Source organism: Dendrobates tinctorius, unplaced genomic scaffold (assembly GCF_039654945.1).
Source record: "Dendrobates tinctorius isolate UK_male_01 unplaced genomic scaffold, ASM3965494v1 ptg000046l, whole genome shotgun sequence".
Taxonomy (NCBI): Eukaryota; Metazoa; Chordata; class Amphibia; order Anura; family Dendrobatidae; genus Dendrobates; species Dendrobates tinctorius.
Genome location: NW_027361714.1, coordinates 32,062,658 through 32,090,318, shown reverse-complemented (window position 1 = coordinate 32,090,318; position 27,661 = coordinate 32,062,658). Strand labels below are relative to the sequence as shown.

Below are 27,661 nucleotides of genomic sequence, written 5' to 3'. Positions count from 1 at the left end.
TGGAACTCAAAACCATGATCAGATTTTTAACTATTTGTATTTTTGAATGGGACATTTGCTGAAATGTTTTCCTTAAAGCATCACAACCAAGTCGTATGCCTGTTGAACCAGTTAAAATCGAGCATCATGGATATTTTTTGTATAATTTACTTTAAAGTAAATGAAAATGAAGGCTTGTCCTTTGGAAGGGTAATCAATATCCCAACGGCGTGGGTCCGACACCCAATACCTGCACTGATCAGCTGTAATCTGCAGTGGCTTGATGTAAACACTGAACAGAGTTAGAACAGCACCCCTCCATTCAATGTGTAGCACTCACTGCTGAGCACTGCAGAACAGCTCCAATTAAAGGGAATAGAAAACTATATATATATCCTCATCATACAGGATGATGGTAGGAAATAGAGGTATCATTATAATATGAACGTTAGGGCAGTATATTTTACTATTTTAAAGAATTCTGTGTGTTTTACAAACTTTTTAGAGGCATAATAACCTCTTCAGCAGAGCAATGCTTTGTATTTTTTGCCTCGAAATCCAAGTTGTTTTGGTTGATATTTAAATATTCTGTTAATTTCCATTCCTCAGCAGCAGCTAATTTGGATTTACAGTGAAGCATGTCTGAGCTTGCTTCCTTTGAGTGTATGAAATAAGCCACCAAGGTTACACTGAGCTGTAAACCTTAAGAACACCAAGCATTTTGTTTGAGCTTATGTATTAGCATTGTCTGGTAATATCAAATGCTATATACAGTAGATTAATAAGAAGCGTGCCTTGCTTGGAATAACCCTCATGATGCTTGTGCTCAGTGTGGAAAAATGAATCCATATATCAGCTTGTAAAAACCTATCTTCCACTATTTGATATATTTTTGTTGAGACCGTGAAGACACATCTATCCCATCTCGCTGCTCTATTATGAAATTACCCCCAAGCCTGTTTTCACCTTCACAAGGCCAAATTTTACAATTCTAAGAGTCAGTGATAAGCGGTCATAGAGGAGCGCTTAGGAAGCAACCCAGGGGCAGACAAAAATGTCAGGTCTCCACCACAGCTCCAGCCAAAAACCTCCAATGGAGGATAGGAGCAATGAGAAAATGGAAATGGGCTTAGGAGCGCAGGAGAGAGACTCAGACAAGAGATGGGGTTAAACCACAACGCGTTTCGACGGAGGATCCGTCTTCATCAGGTGGAAGTTACGAAACGCGTTGTGGTTTAACCCCATCTCTTGTCTGAGTCTCTTTCCTGCGCTCCTAAGACCGTTTCCTTTTTCTCAAATTTTACAATTCTGACCTGTGATTTTATGAGGTAATAACTCTTGAACACTTCAATGGTTCCCACTGATTCTGAGACTTTCTTTTCATGACATATTGTATTTTGTGATAATGGTAAAAGTTCTTCAATATGACTTGAGTTTATTTGTGGAAAAAACGGAAATTTGTGGACAAAATTTTGCAGTGATCAAACTTTTTAATTTTAGAAAGAAGGGGAGACACAGCGCAATAGGGTCTTATCCCACGTTACACAAGGATGACACACCAAGAGAATTGCTCACCTAGTGATGATGAGGTGTAAGCATGTATTAATGGCGGCTACTGCAGATCCACGATCTGATACAGTCATATGCTCAGTAGGAAGAGAGGATTATCCCCGCGCTGCCGCAATAGATAAATTCCAGGAGTAGTTAAAGGATTCAACGCATTTCGGGGTTCAAGTGACCCCTTCGTCAGAACATACCACATGCAATGTACGGATATTATAAGCTTACAGGGTTTTAAATGCACGCTTACATTCAAAAATGGCACCAATTGATCAGATGACGCGCAGTGTCAGAGTTCATGGTTACCGGATGGTTAACATTTCTAAATCGATAGAGTAATAGAGAAATACATTGAAAATGAAAAATTTATAGAAAAAAAGAAAGGAGAAATTAAGCGGATCCCGACCTCCCCCAAAAAAGAAGAAATGGATGAGAACCCACAGAGCAGGGGCATTCAAACCCAGGGGCAATCACATTAAGTTTAAGCCACCATGTAAATTGATGGATCTCCTCAGAGGCATGAATTCTTAGCGTTGAATCATCACGTGTGGCATTCAATAAAAACTATTTCATAGCTATAGATATGCTGACTACAATGTTTTCTCTTATTAGATCCACCTCGGTAATTTTTGCCAAAAAATAATGGGGTGTTTTTTCCTGTATGAGACCTCGATCTGGTGTCGGTCCTGCTCTATTTGTTTGTGTTGTCTGGCGGGTCCCCGCTACAATAGTCCCGAATAGAAACAATCTCATTTTTTTCATTTACGAATTCTTCTTAGTATTTATATATATTTTTTTTTTTATTCATTGCTAACATGACATTTTTCAATTAATTAGTAATGAACACAATTCATTTCAAGTCTTAAATATTTATTATCAATAAAAATAGTTTTTATTGAATGCCACACTTGATGATTCAATGCTAAGAATTCATGCCTCTGAGGTGATCCATCAATTTACATGGTGGCTTAGACTTAATGTGATTGCCTCTGGGTTTGAATGCCCCTGCTCTGAGGGTTCTCGTCCATTTCTTCTTTTTAGAGGGAGGTCAGGATCCGCTTAATTTCTCCTTTTTTCTTTTTTTTCTGTAAATAATTTTTCATTTTCGATCTGTTAACCTGGGAAATGAATTGAGTTAATGATTAGGAAAGATATTTTCAATGTATTTCTCTATTGATTTAGACATGTTAGCCCTGCGGTAACCATGAACTCTGACACTGTGTGTCATCTGATCAATTGGCGCCGTTTTTGAATGTAAGCGTGCATTTAAACCCTGTAAGCTTATGGTCTCTGTACATTGCATGTGGTATGTCCTGACAAAGGGGGTAACTTGACCTCAAACACGTTGAATAAACCACGTTGAATCCTTTAACTACTCCTGGAATTTATCTATTGCGGCAGCGCGGGGATAATCCTCTCTTCCTACTGAGCATATGAAGGGTTAAAAGTAGACACTTTTTCCGACAAAATGTACAAAACCAATTTTTTAGGGACCACATCATATTTGAAGTGACCTTAAGATGCCTATGTGTCAGAAATTTGATCTGATGGGTGCTACTTTGCAGGGCAACTGCGCAGTAGCATCTATTACTTTCTGAATGATGATATGGTGCAGGTGCGGATGCTGGCACCATTTTGATTAAGAATTTTTTTTCCATACAAAATCTAATGAATACATGCATTTTATCCATCATATCATGCTACAGCTCAAGGGCTAAATTGCAAAGTTGCTTGTCTTTACAAGCACTTTGCAATTTTCATATGTGACAACCTCTTTTAAAAATGACTCTTGAAATTGACACAACTGATTCCCGTGGAAAAATTGGATCTGTTGTGCTATGATTTTTCTCCAGACAAAAGCAGTTGCCCACTAGTGGATATTATTATGGCCCTTATTAATGGGCCCAGGATGGTGAAAACAAATTTAAAAATTGGTATTCTCCTCCCAATCAAGTGCAGGTCCTTCATACTAAACACTGTGTCCTCAGTACTTCTTCCGCTTGGCCACTGATTGGCTTGCAGTGCTAATGTGATGGATGCCCCTGCCAGATGTTAACCCCCCCCAGATCTGGCAAGAATGCAGCATGTAGTACTTGAATCTGCACCAGTCCAGGCGGTAGTTTCAATTTACATAGTTATACTTTAACTCTCTTTCATCTCTCACCTTTACAGCATTGCACCACAGAGGTTTATAAACAATTACATTCCTAATTTTATAGTTGTCATAAACCGTTTTTTGTTTTGTGGCTATGTTGTGCTTTAGCCAAATATGATATCAGAGTTTCTGTCAAAGTAAAAGTATACTTTACAGACTTACTGCTGGTGGTTTTTATCAGCATAGTAAAATTTCACACTAGATTGTGGTCAAGTTGTTTTTAGACAAAGCTAAAACATTTATTGTACCTAATTACACATTTATGGGTTTTGTACGTGAATGCCAGAAGATGTGGATCAAAGTTGGTAGATTTACCTTGGGCCAAAAATTTAGAGGGGGCTCATAAATAACGCATGGCTTAAAAAATTAAAAAAAATGTTCAAATCACCCCCATTTTGCCCCAGTCAAAATAAAACAAAGAAAAATCAAATATACACATATTTGGTATAACTGCATTCAGAATCGCCCAATCTATTAATATGTAGAAAGAATTAATCGATTCGTTAAACGGCATAGTGAGAAAAAAAATGAAAAAGCCAGAATTGAGTTTTTTTTGGTCTCTGCAACACTGCAATAAAATGCGATAACGGGCAATCAAATGAACGTATCTGCACCAAAATGGTATCAATAAAATATCAGATCGGCACACAAAATAAGCTCTCACCCGGCCCCAGATCCCGAGAACTGGAGACGCTACGGGTCTAGGAAAATGGGAACTTTTTTTTTTTTTTTTTTTTACAAACTTTGGAATTTTTTTTCACCACTTAGATATAAAAGAGCCTAGACATGTTTGGTGTCTATGAACTCATAATGACCTGGAAAATCATAACGGTAGGTCAGATTTAGCATTTAGTGAACCTAGTAAAAAAGCCAAACAAAAAACTTGTGCGATTGCCCTTTTTTTTTTTTTTTTTTTTTTTTTACAATTTCGCCGCACTTGGAATTTTTTTCCAGCTCTGTTACATGACATGGTAAAACCAATGGTGTTGTTTAAAAGTACAACTCATCCTGCAATAAGCAAGCCCTCAAACGGCCATTTTAACCAAAAAATAAAAAAGTTATGGCTCTGTGAAAAGGTGAGCTAAAAATGAAAATTCAAAATAAAAAATACCCTGGTCGTTAAGAGGTTAAAGAGAACTTGTCAACTGCTTCATACATGTTAAAGTATAGCTATGGGCATAATGGCGCTGTTATACTGATTTGATTTAATAGGTACCTTCAGTACCAACAGCCTGGCTGGTTAATTAGCATTCAAAATTTTGGCGCAGTTAGCTCTTCGTGCATCAGGGTGGGACTGTTGGCAAGGTCTTAGGCTCTGCCACAGCCCCTCCGCTGTCTCTGGTATCCATATCTTTTTATGGTTTTAAACTTTGCATCGGCACCTTCCTAACCACGGACTGCACTTGCAAACAGTAATATCGCTGTGAAAAATGGTGCCAGCATTGGCGCATTCCCAGATATAGATGTCTGCTCAATGATGAGCGGAGATCTCAATCTGTATCGCTAGAGGTGATATTTATCCTGAAAACCGCTGGGAGGTCAATGTGCGCATGCGCCGATGCGGTAGTATCTTTGTGAATCCCACAATGAGATTAGTGTGCACAAACACTAATCATGGTTAGGACTGCTGCGCCAGTGCAAAATGTAAAAAGATACAAAGGTACAGTCGCTAGAGGCTTCTTAGTAGCTATGGCAGAGCTGAAGACCCTACCCACATTGATGACCCGATGCATGAAGAGCTTATTACACCAAAACTTGTAATGATAATTAACCAACAAGGCTGATGATTTCTACACTGAAGGTACCAATTAAATCAGAACAGCGTATTTATGCTCATACCTTTAGGTTAGTATGCATGTTCCTAATGACAGGTTCTCTTTAAGCTCACTATACCAGTTAGGATCTGCTAAGATTAGCCATCAACAGGATCAGCCGAATTTGTATGCATCTGCCTAACTATCCTTTGATATTTGCTGCTGGGGAAACCAAAATATGACCATTTGATTTTTAATATGTTCCATTTCTTATCAAATTGAGTTGAGGGTGTGCATCCTGATTAAGTTTTCAGGTGATGCTTTTGTTTCTAATTCTAAGAAACCCCTGATCCAGCGCTGCCCCTGTAACAGAAGTGCTTCCTCTCCCCTTTCTATTTTCCACCAGTAGCTGGAATATACAGCTCTGGCAAAAATTTAAGAGACCTCTGCAAAATTTTCAGTTTATCTGATTTTTCTCTTTATAGATATATTTTTGAGTAAAATGTATATTGCTCTATTATTCTATAAACTACTGACAACATATCTTCGAATTTCCAAGCACTATACGTATTTTCAGAAAATGAGAAATGGTCAAAATAACAAAAAAATGCAGTGCTTGCAGACCTCAAATAATGCTAAGAAAACAAGTTCATAATCATTTAGAAACAACAATACCAATGTTTTAACTCAAGAAGAGTTCAGAAATCAATATTTCGTATCGTATCAATATTTGCGTCTTGGCATGCTTTCCACCAGTCTCACACTGCTTTTGGGTGACCTTATGCCACTCCTGGTACAAAAATTTAAGCAGTTCTTTGTTTGATGGCTTGTAACTATCCATCTTCCTCTTGATTTAAATTCCAGAGGTTTTCAGTGGGGTTCAGGTCTGGATATTGGGCTGGCCATGACAGGGATTTGATGTGGTGGTCCTTCATCCACACATACTGTACATTGACCTAATTGTGTGGCATAGCACATTATCCTGCTGGAAAAAAAACAGTCCTCAGAGTTGGGGAACATTGCCTGAGCAGAAGCAATCAACTGTTTTTCCAGGATAACCTTGTATGCAGCTTGATTCATACGTCCTTCGCAAAGATTAACCTGCCCAAGTCCAGCCTTGCTGAAGCATCCCCAGACCATCACCAATCCTCCACCAAATTTCACAGTGGGTGCAAGACACTGGCTTGTATGCCTCTCCAGGTCTCCATCTAACCATTAGATGACCAGGTGTTGGGCAAAGCTGAAAATTAGACTCATCAGAGAGGATTACCTTGCGCCAGTCCTCTAGGGTCCAATCTTTATGGTCTTTGGTAAACTTCAGCCTGCCTCTCCTTTGTTTCTCATTGATGAAAGGCTTTTTTCTATCTTTACATGACTTGAGCCCTGCCTCTAGCAGCCTGTTACAAACTGTTCTTGCCATGCACTTCACCCCAGCTGCCATTTGCCATTCCTTTCGTAGGTCATTTGATGTCATCCTGCAGTTGCTGAGTGACATTCAAATAAGATGACGGTCATCCCGGTCAGTGGAGATTCGTTTTCCATTTTCTCCATCTGCCGGTCTGTAACTTTGTTGTCCTCAATATCTGCTGCTTGAACTTGTAATGGACTGCCGTCTTGAACATTTTAAGGATGGAGGCAACCTGATGCTCACTGTATCCCTGCTAGTAAAGCCAGAATTGAGCCCTTCTTTTCCTCACTCAAGACTTTTCTTTTTAATTCCTTTGGCATGGTGAAAAGTTATTTTTCCATTCCTATTACTTTTTGGGATATTACTAGCTCTTGTTTTGCCATCCATCTTGTCTTATTGCAAGAGGATTGTGAACGCCACAGCAGGGTTTTTTATACTTTCCTTCATTAAATAAGATTTGGTTCAGGTGATTACCTAATCAGAAGCACATTAAGTAGAATGAGGTGTCCTCTGTTTGGAATTCAACTGACAGAGGAATGAAATGGCTGTCAGACATGTAGAGAAGTTGATTTTTATAAAACTAGTCTCTTAATTTTTGCCAGAGCTGTATAAGGCAAATAGGAGCATGAATCAGTAGACTTCAGCTAGTCTAGTTATACAAAATCAGCAGGGAGCAAACAGTATATCAATTCTGCAAAACCAACTCAAAATTGATTGTAGCTCACTCAGTACTGTTTGCTTGTGTTTCTCCTCAGCCCATTCTGTAAAGCTTTACTGGCAAATGGTGCACTTAGCCTGGGACTCTAGAGAGTGGCTGGAAATGCAGTCGTAGTACAATTGGATTGCTCTATTTTAAATACTCAGTTTGTGAAATTTCTAATTATTCAATCGGTTATGTATGGTTTATTTAAAAATGGAAGTGATTAGGAACCACAGCTTCTCAGCCACAAAGTGGCAGACTATGTAAAGATTCAGTGTGGGGTCGCTGAAGACTAAGGTGTATAATGCATAAAAATCGCCAACCCTCTACTGACTTAAAAGCTGCAGAGGTCCAAACCTCCCCTGGCATTAGTGGAGCACCCCCAGGGCAAGTGGGGTTCTTACTCGGTACTGGGACGGTGTCTTAAAGGAATGTGTCGCGGTGACAGTGACCCAGTCCGTGGCCGTGTGTGTCCATGTAAAATAGGTGGAATAAAGTTTGTGTATATAAGTTTGTGATGCCACCTGTGGTATCTGGTCAGAAGGGGACCAGAGCTGCAGTGCAGACCCTCTGGGACAGATGGTGTGATGCAGCAGAGGTGTAATAGTTCTTCACAGGCAGAGCTGTAGTCCCAGGACAGTTGTAGTAGGTGTTGAGGTAGATGGTGTAGTGTTAGGCACAGAGATATAGCAGTGCTGAGTAGGTTGATGCAGGAAGAAGGCAGAGACACAGCTGAATGCAGTTCCAAAACTTTACTCATGTTTCTGGCATACACAGGTGCCCACTTCAGTGCCGTACCCTTCAGATGAGGGGCTCAGCACACTCCCAGGCAGATGGAGCACACCCTTCCAGAACTCCCTTCCGTATGAGCCTTTTCTGAACATCTCCTTACTAGCGCTAATCTGAAGTACTTGCAGTTATGAATTACACTCAAGTTCCTCTTTCTTGCTGTTACTTAGAACACCACTCACATGACAGGTAGCTGCAGCCTACTTCAGGGACTCCTTACAATCATGTCCCGGCTCACACACGTAGCTACTGTGTCATCTAGTCTTAGGTGGGAATAAAGTGGTCACAACTTCTATTCCTCCTGTTTCTGGAGGAAACTGAACTCTATAGCGCCACCTGTTGGTAATGGCAATCCTACAAGTCACAATCAACCCTTTAACCAGTCTTGTAATATGACTTAGGATAAAAGCCAAATCAAATCTCAATTTGCAGACACGGTGTTTCGGGCTCTTGGCCCTCGTCAGTGCAAAGTATGAGAACTGATGTGGCGCTATAGAGTTCAAGTCCTCTTCCTCTCAGAAGAGGCAATTTGCATATTTTCCCAGAGGAGCATTGCACGGCGGCGAATAAGCCTCCTTACCTTGACAAGCCAGAGCTGGTATGTCACTCTCCACCTGGAGAAACTTTACTCCTTAGACTTCAGTCCAGAGCCTCTCACCTAGCCAAATCAGTTCTCATACTTTGCACTGACAAGGGCCAATAGCCCGAAATACCGTGTCTGCAAATTGAGATTCTGATTTGTCTTTTATCCTAAGTCATATTACAAGACTCGTTAAAGGGTCGATTGTGACTTGTAGGATCACTACTACCAACAGGTGGCACTATAGAGTTCAAGTCCTCTTCCTCTCTGAAGAGGCAATTTGCATATGATAGGATATGCACTCATATCTTGGAGTTGCGTTATCAAGTCTTAGGGTATGTGCACACATTGCGGATTTGCCTGTGGAATTTTCTGCGCAGATTCTGCATCTCTTGGCAGAAAACGCAGGTAAAAACATTGCGCATTTTGATGCGGATTTTCATGTGTTTTTTCAAGCGGATTTGTATGCGTTTTTGTAAGCTAAATAAAGATATATTATTTAGCAAAAAAAAAAGAGTTTTGATGTCATTTCCTTGTCCATCCTCTTCTTTTACATACTCCATTGAAGAATAATGTTTACACACACAGATGAATACATAGTATGTCCGCCTTATTCCTGGACTTGGCTACATAAAACTTTAATACTACAAGTGTGTCCTATAAATGTTACATGATCTCCGCAAACTGCCATCCTCCCTTTTCACAAGTGGCCGGTTTCTATTCCCCCTGCTGTTGGAATAAGCATGTCCATCTATTTAAGCTGTAGGATTGTGCAGGATGCATTTCCATCATTATCAAAGAACGTGTAAAGTATTCGCTTTTTGGATGGAAATATTTTATCTGTATTTTCTTAATGATAAAACGTCCTTGAATGACACATTCAGTAAGTAACATTTACCTAAGTGGCCGGCAAACTGATATAACTATTTAAACAGCCGATACTAGCCCTGAGTACTTGTGTATTGCAACTTACACATTACTAGCACTGCAGCCTTGCAGCGCTGGGGTCCTGGGTTTGAATCCCACCAAGGACATCATCTGCAAGGAGTTTGTATGTTCTCCCCGTGTTTGCGTGGGTTTCCTCCGGATACTACGGTTTCCTCCCACATTCCAAAGACATACTGATAGGGAAGTTAGATTGTGAGCCCCATTGGGGACAGCGATGATAATGTGTACAAACTGTAAAGCGCTGCGGAATGTGTTAGCGCTATATAAAGATTATTATTACTAGTGGAATACAAAGTATCAATAAGACATGTATTGTATTTATATCCCTAAGGCCTCTTTCACACATCAGTTTTTTGGCATCAGTCGCAATTCAGCAGTTTTGTAAAAAAAACAGATTCAGTTGCAGATTGTGAAAAACAGATGCGACGGATCCTTTTTTTAGCTGGACCCGACTGCCCTACCTGGTAATAATAATTAAAGCATCCTCAGTTTAAAAAAACAGAATCCGTCACTGGATTCCGTCATTTGATGGACAGCGACGGATTCTGCACCCATAGGCTTCCATTATAGCCAACGACGGACGTCGTTGGATCCATTGCTGTCAGTCATCTCCGCCCGACGGACACAAAATGTCCAACGGATCCAGTGAACGACGGACGAAACGTGAGGCCATCCGTCGCGAATACCTGTCTATGAGAAAAAAAAATGGACCCAGCATCATCAGTCGCTGGATCCGTTTTTTTCTTAAAACGACGGATTGCGGCTGATGGCAAAAAACTGATGTGTGAAAGAGGCCTTATTACACTGTCTTTTTTTTTTTGTATGTTTTTTGCGCTGTGACAAGTGTTCACTTTTTCTTTTAGGAAGTATGGTATACAATGAAATGAGCATTGCATGCAGGCAGGTCACTCTGGTGACAGCAGACATTAGAAGTAAGCAGAAGTTTTCACATTGAAGCGGAAGGAACTTTAGGATATAAATCTATTTAACAACTGAATGGCTGCCTTCTTTTTTTTTTTTTTTTTTGCAGACTTTTTTGTTACTGTATCATCCATTTGAATGGGAATTGCCGAAGTCTTTGCATATAACTGCAGAAACAATCTTTATGCAAGTGTACAAGTGAATGGAATATATATTTTTTTGCATAAATTTCCACTTGAGAATACACCTAAATATAGCTCCTATATTATCAATAATTTAGTCAGCCAGAATAAGTGATGCTTGGATACTTTTAATGTCTTAACTTTGTATGTACTGTACTATTTGAATTATTTAATAAAACTGGTTATGTATGTGTATATTATACCGTGCTAAATGGCCCTTTACTTAGTGCCCATTATACAGATATGTTTGTGGCCGTAGTGATGTAGCCAATTTTGACCTTTAAAGGGGTTGTCCGGTCCAAATCAGTAAGTCTGCAGTCCCTCTGTGTGACTGCAGACTTATGAATCCCCTCAGTGCATGCACTCTGTGCTGCGGGAATTTGCCGGTTTCCGATCCGGGAACAGAGGGTATGCATGAGTTACACATACTCTTAGCTAGTGGAAGCGGCCTCGCTCCATAAACTTGTGCATAGTAGATGTGCATAAAAATGCCGTCGACTACAGTTTTGTGTATCTCCGAAAAGCACAACGCTAAACAGAGGTCAGACTTGGTCCAGAGCAACTCTGCTGCCTCATTATAATGAATGGATCCCTTTGGGGGTTTCAACTGAATCATGTCATTCAGATATTTAGATGAAAACCCCAAAATAAGTGGTCAGCAGTGAGCGCTGTAATCTGCACTCCCAAATCCAAATGCCCCACATCCACATGTTTGTCAGGGTGTAATTTCCAAAATGGGGTCACTTGAGGGGGGTTCTGCTCTTCTAGCACTTAGGGCCTCTGTATATGAAGTCTGCAAACTATTCTAGGAAAACCTGTGCTCTAGGAGGCAGAGAGCACTTCCTCTCTTTCGGGTCTCTCTGTATGGCTAAGTAGTACTATACAGCTACATATGGGGTATTTCCATGTTCCGCAGAAATTGTGAGGAAAAAAAATTGATGCTATTTTTCCCCTTTTCCCCTTATGAAAACATAAAATCTTTGGCTAAAACAAAACTTTTGAGGGGTCTAGTTTCCAAAATGAGGTCACTTGTGGGGGTTTTTCACTGTTTAGGCACATCAGGGGATCTACAAACATGACATGGCATTCACTCTTGATTGCAGCCATTTTTGCGCTCAAGAAGTCAAGAGGGTGCTCCTTCCCTTCCAATCTCTTGCATGCGTCCAAACAGTAGTTTTTCCCAAAATATGGGATATCTGCGTGCTCGGGAGAAATTACACAATCAATTTTGACGTTCATTTTCTCCTGTTACACTTGTGAAAATAAACAATTTGGGTCGAATTTAGATTTTTTTTTTTTTTTTTTTTTGTGGAGGGGGGAAAAAGGAAAAAGCATTTTTTCTTGAAAAAAATCAACTTTTAACCCTTCTAAAACTAAAAACAATTATGTTTAAAAAATTGTGCTGATGTAAAGTAGACAGGTGGTAAATGTTGTTAACTATTTTGTGTGACATATATCTCTGGTTTAAGGGCATAAGAATTTAAATTTTGAAAATTGTGAAACTTTCAAAATTTGTCACCAGATTTCTGATATTGTCATAAACACAAGTTATAGCGAACATATTTTGCACTATCCTGAAGTACAATATGTCACGAAAAAATATTCTCATAATCAGTGGGATCCATTGAAGCATTCCAAAGTTACAACCTCATAAAGTGACACTGGTCAAATTTAAAAAAACTGAGGCTGAGTCATTAACCTACAAAAAAATGGCCGTTAAGGGGTTAAAAGCTGCACCCCTCAAATTATTTTAAACTGCTGTCATGAAATGTTAACTTTTCAGGCTCTACACAGGAAATAAGGCAAAATATAATGTAAAAATGAAAATTGACACATTTACCACTACATTTTTACTTTGGTTTCAATTTTTTTCACAAGGGGTATTAGGAAAAAATGGACCCTAAAATGAATTATGCAATTTCTCCCGAGTATGATAATATCCTATATTTGGAGAAAAACTGCTGTTTGGGCACATGGCACGGCTTGGAAGAGAAGTGCTATTTGCAATCTATTTCAGTCTACATATACATTTTTAATCCATCACAGATTTGTATAACATTTGGACAGCGTAAATAGAAATTAAATTTTTGCTCAAAAAATGTTATTTAAGCTGCAATTTTTTTATTTACCCAAGGGTAATAATAACTGATAATGGACCATGCAATTTCATTGATTTTTCCTGAACATAGTAATACCCTATATGTTGCCAGAAACTATTGTTTGTCATGCAGAGGAGAAAAGTCCAAAACCAAAAATGGTGTGCACACCTGAAGAAATGCAAAAACTTTATTGAATCCCAAGGATATATAAAACCAAAACATTAAGAACATACAAAAACATATATGTTGCCTAATACGGTAACTATCCAACACCCCTTAATGATGTGTAAACAGGACAAACCATGAACATGTAGAGATACAAACCACTATGAGCATGAGCAGAATGGGGGTATCAAATATAAAATATCCAGATTGCAGAATGTTGTAGATAAGCCCCTGATGGAGGTGTCGGCAGCTGATAGTTGAAAAATGGGGTGACAGATTCCCTTTAAACTGGCATATTTGCAATTGGTATGTTCAGGAAAAATCAATGAAATTGCATAGTCCATTATCAATTATTACTACCCTTGGGTAAATAAAAAAAAAAATTGCAGCTTAAATAACATTTTTTGAGCAAAAATTTAATTTCTATTTACGCTGTCCAAATGTTAAACAAATCTGTGATGGATTAAAAATGTGTATGTAGACTGAAATAGATTGCAAATAGCACTCTCTTCCAAGCCGTGCCATGTGCCCAAACAGCAGTTTTTCTCCAAATATAGGATATTATCATACTCGGGAGAAATTGCATAATTCATTTTAGGGTCCATTTTTTCCTAATACCCCTTGTGAAAACAAAAAATTGAAACCACCGTAAAAATGTAGTGGTAAATGTGTCAATTTTCATTATTACATTACATTTTGCCTTATTTCCTGTGTAGACCCTGAAAAGTTAACATATTTCATGACAGCAGTTTAAAATAATTTGGGGGGCGCGACTTTTAACCCCTTTAATGGCCTTTTTCTGTAGGTTAATGGCCCAGCCTCAGTTTTTTTTTAAATCTGACCAGTGTCACTTTATGAAGTTGTAACTTTGGAATGCTTAAATGGATCCCACTGATTGAGACTATTTTTTCGTGACATATTGTGCTTCATGATAGTGGCAAAATATGTTCGCTATAACTTGTGTTTATGAAAATATCAGAAATCTGGTGACAATTTTGAAAACTTCTGAATGTGATTTTTTTTTTTTTTTTCCAATGCATATAATCAGTATGTAAAATAGGGGGCAGGTTAGTGAGAGATTAGTGACCTGTCAGAAGCCATCAGCATGAAGACCTAATCAGAGCACCACATAAAGATTCCCCCCCGAAGCACAAGAATCTCTAACTGAAAACTACAAATAAAGATTAAACGGCCACAAGACAGATTTTATCAGCCAAGGTATCATTGTAATCAGTATAACAGTGCCGACCTGACACTGTCTGTAGGTTACTGTGCACATTCCTACTGACAGGTTCCCTTTAATAACAGTTGTGATAGGTGAGATGTTTTCCATGAACAAGACCAAGCATACTAGACCCAATCCATTACCAGTTTTCACCAGAATACTGGTATGAAGCCGTATGAAATGTGGAAAAATATTTGAGCAATTTGTGCAAACATTTTACTACTTGTGTCGTCTTTACATCTGGTCCAGCCAACTTTTTGAAAAGGAGAAGGCGCTTAGTGGGAGGAGGGTGACTCCATGCAGCCGACAAATCCATCATCATTTACACCACAAAAGTTGCGTATGTTAAGACAGAAATGTGATCCAGTCAATGACTTTGAGTACAATTCTCAAGCTTGTTAACAAAAGGTGAAAGATTCGCTAAATTCATGACAGGCACATGGTCCTCTAAATGAAATGGGCACATCTTATTTTTGCATATCCACGAACAAGATGGAGTGCAGATAGCCAGTCTTGATGAATCTGGGTCCAAAGAGTTAGAGGATTCTCTTCCTTGACAGAACCCCTAACTAAGCTGATTGGAGATATTTCAGGCTCTCATTTGGTGGTTTACGTTGCCTAATGTTCAGTATTTGGTTATGTCCTGGAGAATTGCACGTGGTGGTTTTATCTAGTTCCCATTTGTACCATGTCTGACGTCTTTATCAGATGCACAATTTCCAGTAGATTGTAAACTTTGCCTACATGCATTAACGTGCAATGTTTAATCAGTTAAGTGTTTATACTGTAGATCTTTTTTTTCGTGATAAACAGCGAGTCTAATCTTAAATAAAGCTATTAATAGAACGTGGAAGTGCAAGTGAGAAAAAGTTGTAATTTTTTTTAAATATTAAAGAGATCAGGTCATTCCCAAAATGCTATTACCCTGCAGCTATAGAGTTAAATTACAGGTTAATGGCTTTCCAAAGGCTGTACGGCCGCTGTACTGAAAGCACGGCTACCGGGAAAAAATGCACTTTAACCCATTTGTCAAATGCTGGCTCCCAGACATTGCTCACCCGCCGAGCCTGCATTGTTTTTGGCACATGACTGCGGATTTAATCAGCCACCATGAGCCTCTAATAGCCACAAGTGGAGTGGAGCTCTGCCTGCGACTGTTAACCTGTTAAATCTCACTGTCATTCTCTTACAACGGTATTTAACACGGGCCGGGGGCGTGACATTCCACGTGCCCTTTGCTGAACCAGTGACATGATTGCGGGGTGCCAATGGGTCGCCGTGACAGACCCTGTCAATACAATCCTGTGAAAGCGTGTTTTGCTGGCATTTATAGATCGTTATTTTCTCTATACAGAGCAGTGCATCAGACGATAGCAGCTTCAAGTCCCCTATGGGGACTATTAAATACAATAAAAAAGTTTTTTTAAAAACATGACAAAAAATAAAACACAGTGGTTCAAATACCCCCTCCCTTTTTGCCTTGTTTAAAAAAAACAAACAAAAAAAAACACACATTTGGTACTGCATGTAGACAAGGTCTCTTAAGAGTCAACACCGTAATAAGCAAAAAGGGTTCATTCATATTGCATATAAAAAAATCGGTCCCATTCTCATCCTGAAAAGTGTTACCGTTTTTTTTCTCATTTATGCAGACCTTATGTAATCCGTTTTTGTTTTTTTTAATGCAGCTATTAACCATTTACAGTTTCTATTCTACAGAATTGTACCATACTGATGGTCTGTTTGGCATCTAATATTTTTTTTTTTTCCTCGCACTCTGTTTTCGGAATGAAATCACAGCACACTGCAATATATTTCTCATGGCAAAACTGCAGAGAAAAAAAATATACCATACGTAGATCTGCATTTTCTCATTGAATAACATGTGTAGTCTGAGTGAAATCCAACATTTTTCTTGTATTGCACTCAATCGATTTACACTCTAGTGTGAATGAGACCTATTGAAGATGTCCATTGGACATGCTGACCTTTCCAAGAACCTGTCTAAGGCCAGATTCACATAGCGTTAATGCAGTTCGTTCAACGCATAACGATGAACTGCATTAACGCTACTCCCATAAGCATTATGTGATCCCGCTAGCGCAGATGCTTCATCGGCACGATTAGTGACGGACCTTCGGATGCTGCAGACCGCGTCCAAGGGTCCGTCACATGCTAACGCATGTCGATTATGAAATGCGCTAGCAATGCGCTCGTCTATAGCAGTGTATGGGTGCGTTAACGCATCCGTTACATAGCGTTAATGCCGCTATGTAACGGATGCGTTAAACGCACCACCTAAACACTATGTGAACCCAGCTTAAGGGTAAGTTCACACTAGGCATTGTTTCTGCAGTTTTTTTTTCTGCAGTTTTTTTTCTGCAGCAAATTCTGATCTCTTGTCAGGAAAGAAGCTGCAGAAAAAGCTAGTTTTTCTTGCGTTTTTTGCTGTGATTTTTGTACGGTTTTTTTTCTGCGGTTTTGGCATGCTAGATTTGTCTCTTGTGCATGCTGATAAAGTTTACTGTTGAAAAAAGAAGTTCTATTCTATAGAATCAGGTTTTTGGCCCCCAAAAACCTAAGCAATACGTGATTCCTGTGTTTTTGGTGTATTTTTTTCAGCGTTTTTTCACAGCCCCTTTAATTTCAATGAGTAAAAAAAGCTGAAAGAAGCGACATGCACCATTGGGCAACAAAAAAATAAAATGCAAACCACAAAATCCTGATGACAAAAAAAACTGTGTGTGCATGAGATTTCTGAAATCTCATACTTTGCTGTTACTGTAAAACGCAGCTGAACATTTGCATTGAAAAAGCATAAATAGAGCTGCAAAAACACCTAGAATGGAATGGGCTACTAACCAGAATTGGGGGTCTGTTGTATTATGACTTTTATCATGGAGTCCGTCCACTGATTTAACATCCTGAGCATTATTGTTACCATTTAGGCCATGTGCACACGTTGAGTATTTGGTCAGTTTTTTTTCACATCAGTATCTGTAACCCAAAATCAGGAGTGGGTGAAAAATCCAGAAGTGGTGATGCGTTTCTGTTATACTTTCCTCTGATTGTTCCACTCCTGGTTTTGGCTTACAAATGTTGAGGTAAAATACTGACTGAACACTCCACTTGTGAATGTGGCCTTAAAGTATTAACCTGGTTTGGCTATCAATAATTAAATACATGCCAACCTTGTTTTTCAGTCGCAAAACTGGGCATTATACGATGAACCACGGAAACATGCACGGTGCTCTGGATAAAGTGACTTTTAACCGTTCGGGATCACAAGACTCGTTAGATGAACAGTCACTTGATGAATACTGGACTGAAATAGAAAACATTAAAAAGAGTTCTGACAATACTCAAGAGGAACAGCGTGTTGTGGTTAAAGAGCCTGATGGTAAGAACCTATTAAGGCTAACAAGATGGCAGCATGCTCGTCGTTCGATAAACTGTCGTCATGCTTTTACTTCCTCTCTTCTTTAGGATCTTTTACGAAAATCTTGTATTTGTAAGATACATTTAAGCGAAACAAAATGAGCTTATCTACTGTTTGGTTTAAGCTATTGACTATTTTGCATTTGACATTTCTAGAGGGCGAGCTGGAGGAGGAATGGCTCAAAGAAGCCGGATTGTCCAATTTATTTGGAGAGAGTGCAGCCGACTCCCAGGACAGCATGGTGATCCTATCTACTCTAACAAAGACTCAGTCAGCAGCTGTCCAGAAACGAATCGATACTTTCAGTCAGACCTTGAGGATGAAAAACAAACACCATCAGATTCCTGATGTCAGGGATGTGTTCAAGCAACCAACAAGCTCAATGGACAAAGTATGTACAAATGAGCGAGCTTGAATATCCATAACTGTAAATGATTCCCAGCAATAGAGTGCTTACAACATTTGACAGTATATGTCGTATTATAATGGTGTAAAGGTGAAGGATGATATCATTGAAGTGGTGTAAAAATGCTGCCTAATTGGGGGAGCTTTCCAGGCCTCACCAATAGGAGATCGGTGGAGGTCTGACTCCTAACACCCCCACCCATCAGCTGAAATCACTCCTGCAGTGGCAGGACCTAAGCCTGATTGATATAGATCTGCTGTGTTCAACCACATACATCGCTTAGTTCCGGCCGCTGCCGGGGCAGTTTTCACTAGATCGGTGGAGGTGATGCGTGTCTGACCACCACTGATGTCATTGTGATGACTTTTGTAGAGTTCACTGTGCAGTATGCAGTATAACTGACTTGTTAACTTTATTCTGTATGTTGATACAATTACTGTTTCTTCTTTTTACTACTCTTGCACAAGAAAATCACCTTTTTGTTAAAAAAAAAATCTTTGTTTTGGTTGTAATTTTTGTGATTGCCATAACGTTTTTATTTTTCTGAATACAGTTCTGTATAAGGGCTTGTCTTTTACATTACAAGCTATAGCTTTTATTGGTACTATGTTGGCATATAAACGATTTATTTTTAACAGATTATATTTAATATTTTGTAAGGCAATAAGAAAAGAGTTTTGGATAATTTATTCATTGACATTTTTTTCCCCCAAGTCATTCACTATGCTCAATAAATAAGATTTATTTTTTTTATTTACTTTTTTGTAAAAAAAAAAAAAACTTACTAGCCTCCCACAGTATTGATTGCATTGATTATGCACTGTACAACCTATGTATGACTGGCTGCATGTCGGGCTCTGTCTCCTGCAGGATCGGGATAGGCTGCCGTTTATGTCAGACATGGAGGCTGTTGTTGGGCCTAATTGTTGCCACAGCAATCATCAGCACCCCACAATCATTATGCCAGGGGTGCTGATACGCTGACCAAAGGAGCTATTTTTCTTTGTCAAAAATCTCATTTGCTGTTGTCCCGACTCAAAGCAGCACCTAAGGGGTTACATTTCTAGGCTTGACCCCAACAAAGCACAGCAGAAGCTCAGCTAGCTGTGCATAAATGCAGCTCCTGCGGCGCAGGGCACGGGCGCACAGCTCCTGTTCCTGTGCCAATCAGACTTAATTGATCATCCGATTGCGGTAAATCGCATTTAATCTGGAAGTACAGTTGCTGGAAGTTGTTAAAGGGAAACAATACAATTTTTGGTATACCAGGTTAACACTAGAGAAGGGCTACAGAGCAAACAATGACTTGGGGTATAAAAGTGTTATATAACTGAAGCTGCGAGTTTAATGCAAATTCTTTGGTTTCAATTACTTTTTAATTTCTAAATGTCACAGGACCGTCATGGTATTGACTTCTGTGGAATAGAAATGTCACAACACTATTTTCAGTGTTTGTTTTGTGAGGACTTGTTCCCAGTTTGCATGAGAATGACTTCGGGAAACAAGATGTTGTTGAGGTTTATTTAGGAAAAGTCATAAACTTTAACCCAGAGCATTTCAATACTGTCTAATATTGTAATGCATAAATAATCTATAATTATAAAGAATCTGTGATGGCTGTTGCTGACAATAAAAAAGTAGTTCTTTTTCCATCTATTTATAACTTTCTGCTGTGCATTTTAGGCTGAAGACTTGAATGGATTTCAATCTGCAGAAAACAGCCAAGAAGCAAGTGAAGTGCTCCATGAAAAATCTGAGGGTATGTAATGGATTATTTTTACGTCCCTATATTTCTGATTCCCGATAAAATGATTTTCATAGTTTTTTGGATCACCGCCGCAACAGTACACCAACAATGGGAAGATAGGAATTTTGTAAGGTTCTTTGAATTGTAGGAGACCAGGATCCAGTTAAGAAAAAGAAAATCCTTGCATCAGGGAGCTACTTTTAAAAATATGACATATCCAATATTAAAGGCCCCAAAACACGTATGATGACAATTGGAATGATGAATAAACTTTGCTTACACGACCGAACCCCACACGTCTGAGTATTGTACAAATATCTTTAAGATGAAGCCATGCATTTCTGATGTATCAAGTAGTAAAGAAGATTGGAGACATGCATACACACAGGGATCACAATGGATTAATTGCAAAAAATATATTTAATTTTATTTGAACACCCAACCACGACAAATATTTAAAAACTACAAAACACAGTAAGGGTCCCGTTACACATAGTGATGCCCTAGCGATACCGATACGACCTGGTAAGGATCGCTGGTACGTAGCTACATGGTCGCTAGTAAGCTGCCAAACAGGCAGATCTAGTCAACGATGCAGCAAAGATACGGCGATCCGTATAACGACCTTGGAGGTCGTTGGGACCTTGTCACACAGCAACTATTCTGACGACTCAGACCTCAATAGCCATGCTTCAAGAAGGTCACTCGTCGTTGTTATGGCGTCAAACACAGCGATGCATGCTGGCCAGCAGGACAGCAACGATCAAAAAATGGCCTAGGACATTCGAGCACAATTATCGCAGCGGGGGGACGGTCGCCGCTATGTGTCACACGTAGCGAGATCACTGGCGCATTACAAAACCTGTGACGTTTCAGCAATCTCGCTAACGATCTTGCTATGTGTGAAGTACCCTTAAGCCTATGACAAGGCAAGGACCTGCCCCTCCTTTCTCTAAGGATACCAACTAAACCTCAGATATAGCCTCACAAAACCCTTTCAATACATGATGACTTAACAAAATACTTAATGAGGCAATGCTAATACACAGCACCTCTGGTGAGAGTATGGTTGCATATCAATAGCCAAGTAGACCCTTAAACAAATAACAGGCAGTTAAGTAATGTAAACATATGACACAGAGTAAAGAAATTCCAAGGATAACATGCACCTAAGCAAGGACTACAGGTGATTAATGCAGCCTGTGGAATATGAGACAAGCCTGTTGGTGGAAAGGGAGACCTGTATACTCGAAAATCCTTGATATCAGAGCGGTGGAGAAAGGAACAGGGCCGGACAGAAATTGTCCCAATGCGTGTCACCAGACACGCTTCTTCAGGAGCTGAAGATGCAGTGGCGTGGGTTCGATATAAATACCATTTGTAATAGCTTTCTGTTAGGCACAGCTAGGCCACTTTGAGCCACGGTTATGCCGGGGTGCGCTGCTCGTGTCGGACTGGAAGAGACATATCGGATGCAGTGACATGCCACACTACTTTCTTTACATCTGTGAGTACTTCCCCTACATCTTGGCTACATGACTATGGTGGTTTGGGTAATTTACCCTACTGCTCATCATTTAGACTGTCCTTCGATGTAGGCCTACTCTATAATCATATCATCGCACCTTGTACCTTTTACTCAATGAGTGATTCTCTCTGCATCCATGCTCCACCTGGATAAGTAGGGACAACTTCAATAGTTATTTACCCTTTTGAAGTACTCTTACCCGCACATTGGCCACTTACATTTGAGCAGTTAGGGGAATCCCCACCCCCCCGCTAAATTTAAATTCAGGCCTCTTAGCACATGTATAGAGGCTATCCTTTGTTGTGCACTTTATCTGATGAGTGTCTGTTCCTGCATCTGTGCTCAGCAGTAGTGTTGAGCGATACCGTTCGATACCCCAAAATATCGTATCGGATGGTATCGCCCGATACGAAAAAAATATCGGGTATCGCCGATTCCGATACCGGAAGTCCCATTCAAGTCAATGGGACTTCCGGTATCAGAATTTAAAAAAGCCCTTTATTTCCTTGTTGGCTAATTCTACATAATTGAAAACAAATAAATAAGAATCATGTAGAATGTATTGTGGGAGGTGGAGGAGACATTAAAGGCATAGTGGTTTATTCAAATCACATGGCATAGCATTAATTCCAATTTTTTTTTTCAAGACGTTCGGAGTTAAAAAGATATTGACTGTTAACTTTTTTATATTTTGTCAGATATGTATGTTTCACAACTTCCATGCTCTTCACCTTCTTTTGTACTTCTCCCACACTTTATCCTTCATGATCCGCAGCAGTAGCATTTTTTTCATCAACTTTTTCTTCTCCTTATTCATCTTCTTCTTCTTCACCTTCTTCCCATTAATTTTTTTTTTCCATTCTTCATATTCTTCTTATTCAGCTACTATTAATTTTCATATGCTATTTCTTCATCTTCTTCCTATTCTTCTTTTTCTTCATTTTCTTATGGTGACAGGCATTCCTGTAGTACTTATCTATAAAAGTTATAAGATTACACCTTACGTTCTGCCTGTCACAAAAGATTTACAACAGGATTTGTCCGCGTTCAGTTTGGCCTGCAGCAGCAGGCATTTTCCAGGGGCACCCCCATTTACTGCTTAGTCTTCTTCTGCTTATAATTTTGATTTCTTCTATGCTGATTTTTAGTCTTATGCTTAATGTTCTTCTGCTTTCTGTTCTTCTGCTTTTGCTTTTTCTGCTTCTTGTTCTTCTGTCTTTTGTTCTGTATCTTGGTGGTTGTCTTCATGTTCTTTGTCCTCTTGGTCTTATTATTTAGGGTAATATTTCTGGTCTGCTTTGGTGTGGTCTTCTGGGTCGTCGTCATCAGGGTCGTCGTCATGGAGATCAATAAGGATTACCAAAGACAATTTCAAAAAGCTTGATCTTGGAAATGTAGCAGAAGGTACAAGAAGGCTGAGAAACTGGCGAGAACCGGCTGACAGTACTGGAACCCGTAGTGGCAGCAGAAGGAACAATAGCCAATGGCACTACTGAGGAACAGCTGACGGTGCTGGACCCCGGTTACTATGCAGGAGGTACCTGTGCTAGAAACCACTACCAAGGACCAGCTGACGGTGCTGGACCTCGGATACCGAGATGGAGGCACCTAGGCCAAAGGCTCTGGCGAGAACCAGCTGACAGTGCTGGAACCCGGGTGGGTAGCAGAAGGTACCCATCCAAAGCAAAGTAGCCATGCCGCAAGCCGGCCGCAGTTACCGAAACCCACAGTCCTAGAGGGGGTCCATGTCCCATTGGCACTACGGATCCAGCCTTCAGTGCCAGTTCCCGCAGCCCACATAGGAGTCACCTAAACTGCAGGCACCGTAGAGTCGGCTAACCAGGCCGCAAGACGACAGGACAACGGATTGGTGGCATAGTGACCTCGACACTACCCGGAAACAGCTGGCGTGCTGGAACCAGGCTGGGCAACAGGGAGTACCCGTGCCAAAGACACTACCGAGAACCAGCTGACAGTGCTGGAACCCAGATGGGTAGCAAAAGCTACAAGAGCCAATGGCACTACCGAGGAACAGCTGACGTTGCTGGACCACGGTTACTAAGCAGAAGGTACCTGTGCTAAAAAGCACTACCAAGGACCAGCTGACGGTGCTGGACCTCAGATACCGAGATGGAGGCACCTAGGCCAAAGGCTCTGGCGAGAACCAGCTGACAGTGCTGGAACACGGGTGGGTAGCAGAAGGTACCCATCCAAAGCAAAGTAGCCATGCCGCAAGCCAACCGCAGTTACCGAAACCCACAGTCCTACAGGGGGTCCATGTCCCATTGGCACTACAGATCCAGCCTTCAGTGCCACTTCCCGCAGCCCACATAGGAGTCACCTAAATTGCAGGCACCGTAGAGTCGGCTAACCCGGCCGCAAGACGACAGGACAACGGATTGGTGGCATAGTGACCTTGACACTACCCGGAAACAGCTGGCGTGCTGGAACCAGGCTGGGCAACAGGGAGTACCCGTGCCAAAGACACTGCCGAGCACCAACTGGCATTGTTGGAACCCAGGGACAATCATGGTGCAGGCCGAGGCCTACTTGGTGGCAGTTTTAGATTGTTTGTAGGCTACAACAGACTGTCAACGTGTCATTTTGTAGGCTGAGGCCTACTTGGAGGCAGTTTAAGATAAGACGCTGTTTGAATTTGGAGGCAGCAGCAGTTTGCCCTCCCCACAGCAGGGGATCAGCTGACGTTACCGAACCCCACTTACACATGAGCGAGTGTTTTGTCTGTGCGGACAGCACTTCTGAGCACCAACTGGCGTTGTTGGAACCCAGGGACAATCATGGTGAAGGCCGAGGCCTACTAGGAGCCAGGTGTAAATCGGAGGTATTTTGATTTTGGAGGGAGCAGGACACTTTGCCCTCCACACAGCAGGGGATCAGCTGATGTTACTGACCCCCACTTTCACATGAACAAGTGTGTTTTTCTGTGTGGACAGCACTTCCGAGCACCAACTAGCGTTGTTGGAGCCCAGGGACAATCGGGGTGCAGGCCGAGGCCTACTTGGTGGCAGTTTTAGATTGTTTGTAGGCTACAACAGACTGTCAACGTGCTCCAATTAGGCATCTGTCTCCACTCTGTTTCCAGGATTTCATGTGACCACCAACACCGCCAGTTTATGCGTACAGCAGCCGTCTGCCCAATCCACACGTGTTCCTGTGTTACTGGGGTTCTGTAATGTCAGCAGATCCCCTGATGTGTGTCTGCCACTGTCTCCTGCTCTGTCCACATTCCCACCTCTTGCAGTGGGAAGGTGGACAGCACAGGAGACAGTGTCGGACACACATTGTGGGATCTGCTGACATTACAGAACCCCAGTAACACAGGAACATGTGTGGAATGCGCGGACGGCAACTGTGAGCAGGAACTGGCGGTGTTCGAGGTCAGGGGAAATACTAGAGACAGAGTGGAGACAGAGGCCAAATCAGAGAATGTTTAAATCTGAAGTAGTTACAATTTGGAGGCAGCAGCACTTTGCCCTCCACACAGCAGGGGATCAGCTGACGTTACCGACCCCCACTTTCACATGAACGATTGTTTTTTTCTGTGTGGACAGCACTTCTGAGCACCAACTGGCGGTGTCGGAGCCCAGGGAATATCAGGTAGTAGGCCGAGGCCTACTTGGAGCCAGGTGTAAATCTGAGGTTGTTTGACTGTGGAGGGAGCAGGACACTTTGCCATACACACAGCAGAGGATCAGCTGACGTTACCGAACCCCACTTACACATGAGCGAGTGTTTTGTCTGTGCGGACAGCACTTCTGAGCACCAACTGGCGGTGTTGGAGCCCAGGGAAAATAAGGTAGTAGGCCGAGGCCTACTTGGTGGCAGTTTTCGATTGTTTCTAGACTACTACTAACTGTCAACGTACTCCAATTAGGCCTCTGTCTTCACTCTGTTTCGAGTATTTCCTCTGGCTTCCAACCACGCCAGTTGCTGCTCTGAAATGCCGTCTGCACAGCCCACACTTGTTCCTGTGTTACTGGGGTTCTGTAACAGCAGCTTCTCCCTAGAGGTGAGTCAGGCAATGTCTCCTGCTCTGTCCACTTTTCCACTACAAGTAGTGGGAATGTAGACAAAGCAGGAGACATTGCCGGACTCTCCTCTGGAGATGAGCAGATGTTACAGGACCCAGGTAACACAGGAACAAGTGTGGATTGTGCAGACGGCACTTGAGAGCAGAAACAGGCGGTGTTGTAGGCCGGAGGAAATACTCAAAACAGAGTGGAGACAGAGGGTAAATCAGAGAACATATTAAATCAGAGGTAGTCAGAAGTTGTAGGCAGCAGTAGAGTTTGCCGTACACACAGCAGGGGATCAGCTGACGTTACCGAACCCCACTTACACATGAGCGAGTGTTTTGTCTGTGTGGACAGCACTTCTGAGCAACAACGGGCATTGCTGTAGCCCAGGAAATAAAGTTCAGGGCATAGAAACATGAACACAACAGGAGACCTGGATCCTGTTGCCAGCCAATTATTTATTCTGGAAGAGGACTGGCAAATTCAGGTGAGATCCAGGCCTTGTTCATTTTCAGAAAAGTAAGCCGGTCAACATTATCGGTGGATAGTCGCGTGCGACGGTCTGTTACCACACCACCTGCAGCACAAAAGACACGTTCCGATAATACACTGGCAGCAGGGCAAGCCAGCACCTCCAATCCATACTGGCTAAGCTCTGGCCATGTATCCAGCTTAGAGACCCAATACTTGAACGGGGAAGAGCCGTCTGGGAGTACACTAACAGGGCAAGACAAGTAGTCTGTCACCATATGACGGAAACATTGCCTCCTGCTAACTGGAGCCGTCTGTGATGGTGTAGCCGTTTGCGGCGGTCCCACAAAACTTTTCCACATTTGGGCCATACTGGCCTTGCCTTGTCCTGCGGCACTGCCTCTGCTACCTCTTTGTGCAGAGCTTCCTCCACTGCCTCTACCCACATGGCTGCTTTGAAAAGCACTACCAGCAACACTTGCGGGGAGAATGGAGAACATGATGGCCTGCACAAGTGTTTCTTGGTACTCCCGCATTTTTCGCTCCCGGTTCAACTGTGGTATGAGGCTTTGTAAGTTGTCCCGGTAGCGAGGATCTAGGAGGGTGTACACCCAATAATCAGCCATGTGGAGAATGTTGGCGATGCGGCGGTCATTTAACAAGCACTGCAGCATGAAATCAACCATGTGCTGCAGACTGCCAACTGGACCGGAAACGCTGTCCCCAATTTGAGGCAGCATCTCAGCCTGCTCAGCATCACCCCACCCTCGCTGTACACACTGACTACTAGAGCCTTGTGTACCTCCCTCCTCTGGAGAGATGTGTTCCTCCTCCATTGACTCCTCGTCATCCTCCTCACTGTGTCCCCTGCCTGGGCCTTTGTGTGGAGGCACGTTGCGCAGACTTGCCAGAAGCAGATGGCATTTCTGACTCCTCATCCTCGACCTCTTCAAAAACCTCCTCACTTAGTGCTTGTAAGGTTTTTTGAAGCAGACAGATAAGGGGGACAGTCATGCTGACTAGTGCATCATCTGCACTGGCCATCTGCGTGGAGTCATCGAAGGCACGCAAAACTTGGCAGATGTCCCTCATAGTGGCCCACTCAGTCGTGGTGAAGTATGTCCGGCGCACAGTGTGACTTGTTTGCGCCTGATGCAGCTGGTACTCCATTACTGCTGCCTGCTGCTCACACAACTGCTCCAACATATGTAACGTTGAATTCGACCTGGTGGGGAGGTCACATATGATGCGATGTTCTGGCAGGCGGAATCGGCGTTGCAGAGATGCAATGCGCGATCTTGCCATGCTGGAACGCCGCAAGTGAGCACACTCTAGGCGAACCTTGTGCAGCAGTGCATCAAGATCCGGATAGTCCCTCAGAAAGCTCTGCACGACCAAATTGAGCATGTGTGCCAGACATGGTATGTGAGTGAGGTTGCCTAGGCCCAGAGCTGCCACTATATTTCGGCCATTGTCACTCACTACCAAACCTGGCTGGAGATTCGCTGGCACAAACCACACATCGCTCTCCTGCTTGATGGCATTCCAGAGCTCCTGTGCTGTGTGGC

At 41.7% G+C, this 27,661-nt stretch overlaps 1 protein-coding gene across 2 annotated transcripts in view; it reads left to right on the top strand.

Annotated features, from left to right (window-relative positions):
• The window catches only part of ARHGAP18 (Rho GTPase activating protein 18), a 214,712-nt gene that overhangs the window by 118,686 nt on the left and 68,365 nt on the right, over window positions 1-27,661 (top strand). For both annotated transcript variants that reach the window (XM_073575797.1, XM_073575796.1), the window contains exons 2-4: window positions 17,669-17,865; window positions 18,060-18,295; window positions 19,994-20,069. In XM_073575797.1, the coding sequence (XP_073431898.1) occupies window positions 17,669-17,865; window positions 18,060-18,295; window positions 19,994-20,069 (509 nt within the window). The remainder of the gene's footprint in view (window positions 1-17,668; window positions 17,866-18,059; window positions 18,296-19,993; window positions 20,070-27,661) is intronic.